Raw genomic sequence first — 9,337 nt, 5'->3', positions numbered from 1 at the left:
AATGTGAGGGTGTGTGTGTCTTAGTCCATGTGTGTGTGTTTTAAGGGGGTGGGTTAGCAGCAGGGGGCTACAGTTGGTCAGGTTTGTCTCGGAGGGGGATTCAGGTCTGAACTGAGACTTTACTGCCCTATAAAACCCCTTCACTAGGACAGCTGTCCTGCCCCGTTCCTGCCAAATGGTCATGGAAATTTCCTTGACAAAGTGTCCTCTTTTTCCTAATGATAACTTGGACTAAAGGAATGGAATCACAGTTTATTTTCCAATGCATAAAGGCATTTTCACTCTGGTGCAATACAGGGATTTATCATGTTGAACATGAGCACACTTGTGTGTATGCTGTAGAAACAGTGGCCTGCTGTCTTTAACTGTTAAACCTTGTTTCTTTGTGTCTGCTCATTAACTTGTCTCCACATTCCTCTGGGCCCCCCTTCTTCCCAGACAGTAAATATCCAACTGTGTCAGGAGATTAAGAGGGAGCAGGGGAGGGCAGGGATGGATGGCACTCAGAGGTAGAGAGGGAGTGGAGGAAGAGTGATAAGTTAAGGACTGGGTTTGATTGAATACAGGTACGTCCTTTCCTCTAGAGTGCAGGGTTGGTTTTTTATGCCACTATGGTCCCTGCATGGTTGATTAATGGATGTTGAATTTGGGCTGCAGACCAGGAATTTGAATCCCAGATAGAGAGAAATAGACAGAGGACATACAAGAGGCTGAAGGAGGATAATGCTCAGGGCTGTGCAGCAAGGATGTGGCTCAGGGGGTAAGAATGGGCTGGCCTTCCCCCTTTCCTTTCTCTTGCCCAGACCCTTTTTTTCTCCCCAAACACTTTGTTTCACAAACACACTTTCACACTGCTTCACATACACATTTTCATACTGCCGCAATCCACTCCTCTACTTGTAGGACAGACACCTAAAAGACAGGACCTGTAAATCACTAAGAAAAAAAGAGGAGAGAGAAAGTGAGGAAGAGACAGCCCACGAAGCTGTACTATAGCCCTGCATCTTGACAAAGATTTTCTGTTAGCATAAACTGTGAAAGGGTGTCAAGGACTTACAACATGATACAAGTGAACAGAACTGTGGACTGTGGACTAGAGGAAGACTGATCAGTGAGTAATATTAGATTTTTAAAATGTTATGGAATTTATGAATGTAGAATGTAAAAACAAATATGCAATACATTCCATAGAAAGACAGTACTGTAGGTTGTAACGTCATTCTTCCTTCATTCTTCCCTTGAACCTGCTGTAATACAAATATAGGACCTTAATTTGAGCCAGTTTGATACAGCAGGAAAATAATCATGCAGCGACAGGAAATGTAAATTATTATGTGAATTATAATTAATGGACACTTTTGCAAGGGTTGATACATTTTTGTAAATCAAGTCTGACATTTCGAAGTGTAAATTACAATCTTCAGAAGCTTATTTAAACCTCAAATACACTACAAGTTAAACATGTTCTGCATTACAGGAAAGTTCTCTTCAACAGGGTAATCAAAGAAAGATCCTATGTTGTTTTCTGGCATTTTATTTTTGGCTTTGAGGATAAAATGTACTGTGTAGTTCTGCAGTGCAAGTTGTATTGAAATGATTGATCAGTTGTTAAATATAAGCTATTCTTAAAAACCTGTTACTGCAGTGGGCTAAATCAGGACCACACGGAGGGATTCTGGGTAGTCTTAAAACAGATCTACTTTCAAACAAAAGTGTACACCTCACACATATGGTTATGGGTTTACAAAAAATAAGATACCTGTACCATGTTGAAATGTATAACATTTTGAGTTTGCATCCCAATCTTAGACTTTATATACATCACAGAAGACTGAAATATAACAAAACTGTTTGACATAGAAACGGCAGATTTTTGACAGTTAAAAAAAAAAAAGATTCTTTATGAATTATGAAATGATGACAAATATTAACAACGTTCCATCCACAAGGACACTAGATGGCGCTTTTGCTCATTGACTACAGGAAAGGGATCTGTCAACGAATTTTAAACCCTCCTGAAAGAGAAGGCTCATCTGTTAATCTTGTCACCTGCCAGGCTTTAGGGCCAAGAATGGCCACAACAAACCGGTGTACATATCCACATTTGATTTTGGGATGGATATTAATATTAAGCTCAAGTCTGTTTTACATTATTGCACAATAATAAAACCTCTGGAAAAATGTATCATGGACTAATAAAAGCTTATGCACAGCTGTGAGCTGAATCCATTTATACATAGCTTCATGTGGTGTCTGTATACCTGCACCTGTTCCCTCCCAGGCCATTGAGGTCATATCTCTGGCACCGTTAGTCTCTATGGTAGTGTGGAATTTAGGAAAGGAGTTCACAGCCCTCTTGGAGCCAGCCTAATTGCGTTAATCTCTCAGAGTGGTGATGTGGTTATTTGCCAATATCAGCACGTGTCTGACTGGATATGGTGGTTCAGTCTCGTTTATACTGAAGTGAAAACAGAGGACTTCCTGGTATGTGGCAAGTTATGAAATACCGATTCAAACCATTATAATTGTGTGACACATTTTCTTTGAAATGCTCCTTTGACCAGAAGCACACATTGTTCTACTTGTGCAGTACATGACTCAAGCATGAGACCATGGGGCAGTGTACTCTGTCTTCCAGTGTGACCGTTGGTGTCGCAGGATCAAAAGCATGGGCCTAAACTTAGCTATTTGACATAATGCTGTCGTGTTCAGGTCACCACATGGGAGAAACTGAACATGGAAAACAACCCATCCACTGTCTGAACTGGGATACATGCACACGTGATATACAAATACTAAGTATCACTGTTTGTGCCATTGTCAAACTGAATTTCTCTCTCGCTCTCTTGTCTTTCTCCCAGATTCTGGAATATCACTTTGCTTCCCCTCTCTGTGTTGTTGGTCTTTGCCCGGACATTTATGTACTACTGACTCAGGTGTATGTGTGTCATTGTGATCGAGTGACTCCACAGCATTTGTTTGTCTGTCTGCTACCTGCTCTCTTGTTTGTTTGTGTGTGTTTATGTGTAGCATGCGGAGAACATTTGTGTTGTTATGCGTGTGTGTGAGTTTGTCCCTCTTCCACCATACAAAGTCGCAATCGCCTCCTGAAGGTGACAGCCTCACGGTAAGGATGAGTCAGTCTTCACTTCTCCTCTTCCTGCTTATTACTTTTCCATTGCTCAGTTTTTCATTCTGTCTCTTCTAAAAGCCACTTTATGCCTCTCTCCCAGCAACATTTACACCTCTCGATAACAATGCTCATTCCCCATGTACCTGAGTCAGTCCCTCTTCTAATATTGTAAATGTGCATGCATGCTCTGGCACTTTAGTGCATCCAGTCAACACTGCAACCTCTCTCTCTCTCTCCCTCTCTCTCTCTCTCTCTCTCTCTCTCTCTCTCAGGAGTGCACAGATGGTTATGAGTGGGATGTTGGGAGTCAGCATTGTAAAGGTGGGTGGATTAATTTGGTTGTAATGTTAGAGAGAGTGATGTGTGAGAAAGTTATGTCACTGTGCTTATGATCTGATGGTGTCACAGCCAAAATATCATGGTAAATAAGCTTCCTTTGTCAGTTCTATTCATCACCAACCCTCATTTGAGTTTTTTTTACTCCTCACATGTTTGCACTTTCACACATTCCTCCTCATCTCTTGCTCTCTCCATCTCCTTAATTTGCCTTTCACTCATTTTCTCTCTTACCTCATCTCTCAGATATCAATGAGTGTCAGACCATTGTGGAGGCCTGCCAGGGGGAGATGAAGTGTTTTAACCACTATGGTGGTTACCTGTGTCTCCCACGCTCTGCCTCTGTCATCACCGCCCCTGAACCATCCAGCCAATCAGTGGCCATCCTGCCGGAGGAGTCCAACGAGGCCTTCAGCCCCTGTCCTGTAGGCTATGATGCCCAGGGGGAGGGCTGTGTAGGTAAGGCCCAAGGAGAGGGCTGTGTAGGTAAGGCCCAGGGGGAGGGCTGTGTAGGTGAGGCCCAAGGGAAGGGCTGTGTAGGTGAGGCCAAATGGGAGGGCTGTGTAGGTGAGGCCCTGGGGGAAGGCTGTGTAGGTAAAGCCAAGGGGGAAGGCTGTGTAGGTGAGGCCAAATGGGAGGGCTGTGTAGGTGAGGCCCTGGGGAAAGGCTGTGTAGGTGAGGCCCTGGGGGAAGGCTGTGTAGGTGAGGCCAAATGGGAGGGCTGTGTAGGTGAGGCCCTGGGGGAAGGCTGTGTAGGTAAAGCCAAGGGGGAAGGCTGTGTAGGTGAGGCCAAATGGGAGGGCTGTGTAGGTGAGGCCCTGGGGAAAGGCTGTGTAGGTGAGGCCCTGGGGGAAGGCTGTGTAGGTGAGGCCAAGGGGGAGGGCTGTGTAGGTATGGCCCAAGGGAAGGGCTGTGTAGGTAAGGCCCAAGGGGAGGGCTGTGTAGGTAAGGCCCAAGAGGAAGGCTGTGTGGTGAGGCCAAATGGGAGGGCTGTGTAGGTGAGGCCCTGGGGAAAGGCTGTGTAGGTGAGGTCCTGGGGAAAGGCTGTGTAGGTGAGGTCCTGGGGAAAGGCTGTGTAGGTGAGGCCCTGGGGGAAGGCTGTGTAGGTGAGGCCAAATGGGAGGGCTGTGTAGGTGAGGCCCTGGGGGAAGGCTGTGTAGGTAAAGCCAAGGGGGAAGGCTGTGTAGGTGAGGCCAAATGGGAGGGCTGTGTAGGTGAGGCACTGGGGAAAGGCTGTGTAGGTGAGGCCAAGGGGGAGGGCTGTGTAGGTATGGCCCAAGGGAAGGGCTGTGTAGGTATGGCCCAAGGGAAGGGCTGTGTAGGTAAGGCCCAAGGGGAGGGCTGTGTAGGTAAGGCCCAAGAGGATACTGTGTAGGTGAGGCCAAATGGGAGGGCTGTGTAGGTGAGGCCCTGGGGAAAGGCTGTGTAGGTGAGGTCCTGGGGAAAGGCTGTGTAGGTGAGGCCCTGGGGGAAGGCTGTGTAGGTGAGGCCAAGGGGGAGGGCTGTGTAGGTATGGCCCAAGGGGAGGGCTGTTTTGGTGAGGCCAAATGGGAGGGCTGTGTAGGTAAAGCCAAGGGGGAGGGCTGTGTGGGCGAGGCCAGGGGGAGGGATGTTTGGGTGAGTCACAAGCCTGGACAGAGACTGGGAAGGCTGGCCATAAGTGTTGAGTGGGAGAAGGGACAGTGTGATCGTGTATGTGTTGGTTTGTTTTATGAAGCACTGTGAGTAAGAGCAGGGATCAGGGTGGAATGATTCACTATGAACACCTCGCCTGCCCTCTTTGTTCTACTGAGTCAAAGGTTACTGTGTGTGTGTGTGTGTGTGTGTGTGTGTGTGTGTGTTTGCGTGTGTGTTTTCAGACATGGACGAGTGTGTACTCGATCTTCATGACTGCCAGCCCAGCCAGCAGTGCGTTAACACTGTGGGCACCTACAGCTGCCAGTGTCCAGATGGATACAGTAAAATTGGTATTGAGTGTGTGGGTGAGACAGCATTATCTACATCACGTTTCACTTTCTTTATTCCTCTGAGGCTTTTTACTTTGTTTGTTTTCCATCCTCTCCTCTTCTCCCCTACGCAACCTCAGAATCTTTCATCCTCTCTTTCATCCTCTCCTCGCAGATATTGATGAGTGTAGATACAGGTACTGTCAGCATCGCTGTGTAAACGTACCTGGCTCTTTCTCCTGTGAGTGCGAGCCTGGGTTTCAGTTGGCTGGAAACAACCGTTCATGTGTGGGTAAGTCCCTTTACATGAGTAAAGCTGGCAGAAACTCAGCTGAAATCCAAACTTCAAACACTAAACTAGAATTCATTACCTCACAATATATCTGATGATGGTTACTGTTTGTTCTTCTTCTCTGCCTGCTGGTCTCTCCCTCACCCTACTACAACATAACCCTAACCCTACAACATCCTATATCCAACTCAAGATGTGAATGAGTGTGAGATGGGCGCCCCCTGTCAGCAGAAATGTTACAACACATATGGCACCTTTCTTTGTCGCTGTGAACCGGGCTACGAACTGGGACCAGACGGACACTCATGCAATGGTAAAGGGCCTGATTTTCTCCTTGGCTATTTTCTGTCTGTCAGTCTATTTTGCTGTAGGGTTTCCAACATGAAAACAAAGAATGCTGCAGGTTATTAAAATCCAGCCCTTTAGTTACATCTGTGCCCTTCCCTGACTATCTTTCTCTCTGTGCAGATGTAGATGAATGCAGCTACTCCAGTTACATCTGTGCCTTTCCCTGACTATCTTTCTCTCTGTGCAGATGTAGACGAGTGCAGCTACTCCAGTTACATCTGTGCCTTTCCCTGACTATCTTTCTCTCTGTGCAGATGTAGATTAATGCACCTACTCCAGTTACATCTGTGCCTTTCCCTGACTATCTTTCTCTCTGTGCAGATGTAGACGAATGCAGCTACTCCAGTTACATCTGTGCCTTTCCCTGACTATCTTTCTCTCTGTGCAGATGTAGACGAATGCAGCTACTCCAGTTACATGTGCCAGTTTCAGTGTGTTAACGATCCAGGGAGATTCTCCTGTATCTGTCCAGAGGGGTACCAGCTACAGGGCACCAGACTCTGCCAAGGTAAACATCGTTAGAATACGCTATTTATAACTGACAAATGTGAGAAGTTATGATATCTCTTTCTCCATGTTCTTCTTTCTCTCCTCTGCCCTCCATCTCTCCCCATCTCCCTCTCTCATTCTCTCCCCCTCTCCAGATGTGAATGAGTGTGAAACAGACATAGACCAGTGTGGAGAGGGCCAGACCTGTATTAACATCCATGGGGGTTATCAGTGCACCGATTCCAACCGCTGTCGAGAGCCCTATGTGCTGACAAGAGCCCTATTGTCTGACAAGTGAGTAGCATCCTCCTCCACACGTTCAGACTCACTAACATAACCTCACTATCACACAACCTCATATAGTCTGAAAATCCCTCCAAGAAATGACATTTGGACAGCACTAGACAGGTTATTTAACCCCCTGTTCCCTGTCTTTCTAGCCGCTGTGTTTGCCCGGTCATCAAGCCTGAGTGTCGTGACCTCCCCTTCTCCATCGTCCACCGTTACATGAGCATCACCTCGGAGCGCTCTGTCCCCTCAGACATCTTCCAGATCCAGGCCACCCGCGTCTACCCTGGAGTCTACAACACCTTCCGCATCCGCTCTGGGGACCACAATGGGGAATTCTACATACGGGTGAGTGGGTGGGAGATACAGGCAACTCTAGGAGTATCAACTATTTTCTCTCCACTACATGTGTTAACTGTATACCAGTTTCATTCACTACACTACACTCTTATCCACATAGGAGAACTCTTTGAAGAACCCTTTTGCTTCCAGGTAGAACCCTTTTGGGTTCCAGGTAAAAACCCTTTCCACAGAGGGTTCTACATGGAACTCAAAGGGGTTCTACCTGGAGCCAAAAAGGGTTCTCCTATGGTGACAGTCGTCAAAGAACCCTTTCGAAACCCTTTTTTCTAAGAGTGAGGAAACACCAACTACTGAATATCCCTGTGTGTTGTAATACTTGGAGTTAAAGGCCACAGTGTTGACTTATGAGTCAGGGTTGGATGCATGTCAAGAAGAAAGCAGAATGTCTAGATGTCTGCATATTACACAAAAAGACTTACCAAGACCGAACATCTAATACTGCCTACTGCAGTAGTAGGGGAACAAAAACGACTGGTTTTGAAGACCGAATACTGAGTTAAAATGATGATTCAGTCCTGCACACTCACACAATGCCACTATACCTCCCTCTATCTTTTCACAGCAAATGAACAACTTCAGTGCTGTGCTGGTCCTGGACCGTGCTGTGACCGGTCCAATAGAGTACACCCTGGATCTGGAGATGGTGTCTGTCAACCCCCTCATCAGCTACCAAACCAGCTCTGCCCTACGACTGTCTGTCTTTGTGGGACCTTACACCTTCTGAGGAGAGAGATGGAGTAAAGAGAGAGAGAGCAAGAACAGAAATCGAGAGTGGGAGGGAAATGAGAAGAGGAAAACTGTTAAGGACATGAGACAGAAACATTTCTCAGACTCATTTCTGCTATACTACTATGCGTCTTTAAAACAACTGCCCGGGGAAAAGCTAGTTGTGAAAGCATTCTTCCATAATTCTGTGAGTCACCAGACACACATCCTCATGCACATGCACACACACCAGTGGTGGCTGGTGTCACTTTAAATGGGAGGACAGGCTCATTATAATGGCTGGAATTGAATAAATGGAACTGAGTCAAACTTGTTTTTGATACGGTTCCATTTATTCCATTCCAGACATTATTCCCTCCCTTTACCAGACTCCTCTGACACACACACAAGGACACAGGCATGGCACACTGGGACAGGGTGCATATGGCTGGTGCACGGGTATATTGCAATAGGTTAAGACAGTTCAATCAGTAATATTCCCAGACAGTTCTATTAACAGATTAACCCATCACCTTGTGTTCACCATAGTTGGTATCTAGCCTCTTCACCATCATTTCAATAGTCTGTTGCTGTACAGAAGACTAGCTAAGTTATATAGAGGGACATTGTTACCAAGGAAATTGATCAAAAACATCCATTCAAGGCTACCATTACAACCCATGTTATACTGTTCTCTTTCTCTCCATCAAGGATGTCGTTTTTTATTTTTCTACACCTTACGGTTGTTTTGACATGTTACTAAAAATTCAAATAATTGAAACCAACATTTGGATGAATGGTGGTTCCTTCTGGTGGCCTTACCTCCTATTCTGCTTAATTAAGGCCCATTAATGGGTTCTTTGCTGACCTTTTTTCAAACTCTTTCTTTCACTCTGTCAAGTTTGCTTTTCAGTACAGACAGATAAATGCATTTACACTACAGTGAATGAAAAGCCATAGAGCACTATTACAATACAAGGGACACTGTTTCTATATACTGTATATATCTATATACATTGGAGTATATTTAAATCTGCAGTTACTATAGATTAATATCTTAATGTAAATTGCCAAATTACTGTAACTTTGGGTTTAAATGTCTTTTAAATGTATAGCCTACAGCGTACCAACTTAAAAGTTGGTCAATTGGTTGAGTCAATAAAGGGCCCTATTCAATCCACATCACGGAAGTTCAACTTTACAGCCTGAATTTAAAGGCAATGTTCCCGCTTTAGAGGTGACTGCATTCATGGTAAATGCTGCATATGTCGGCTCAATAGGAAATGACCTTTACATCTCTATCTGGCAACTGTAACACTTCAGTGATACAGACTGAATAGAGCCCTCGGTCTCCTTGTCATTTAAACAGACTTTATCAACGTGTTCCATTAATTTGGCTAGTTGGTAGAATTTGCATGAGGTCATCAACATGCACAG

The 9,337-nt window shown here is 45.4% G+C and overlaps 1 protein-coding gene across 1 annotated transcript; it reads left to right on the top strand.

Moving 5' to 3' along the window:
* The first annotated feature begins 45 nt into the window (after positions 1-45).
* LOC115101308 (EGF-containing fibulin-like extracellular matrix protein 2) lies at positions 46-8,685 on the top strand. Its single transcript, XM_029620686.2, has 11 exons — positions 46-1,111; positions 2,862-3,127; positions 3,406-3,454; positions 3,716-3,928; positions 5,329-5,451; positions 5,591-5,707; positions 5,901-6,020; positions 6,444-6,563; positions 6,700-6,838; positions 6,985-7,180; positions 7,758-8,685. The coding sequence occupies exons 2-11, from the start codon at positions 3,023-3,025 to the stop codon at positions 7,917-7,919; spliced, it is 1,344 nt and encodes a 447-aa protein (XP_029476546.1). The 5' UTR covers positions 46-1,111; positions 2,862-3,022; the 3' UTR covers positions 7,920-8,685.
* The last annotated feature ends 652 nt before the right edge of the window (positions 8,686-9,337 follow it).

Source organism: Oncorhynchus nerka, linkage group LG19 (assembly GCF_034236695.1).
Source record: "Oncorhynchus nerka isolate Pitt River linkage group LG19, Oner_Uvic_2.0, whole genome shotgun sequence".
Classification (NCBI taxonomy): Eukaryota; Metazoa; Chordata; class Actinopteri; order Salmoniformes; family Salmonidae; genus Oncorhynchus; species Oncorhynchus nerka.
The sequence above is the reverse complement of the archived record's forward strand: the minus strand, read 5'-3'. Positions and strand labels throughout refer to the sequence as shown.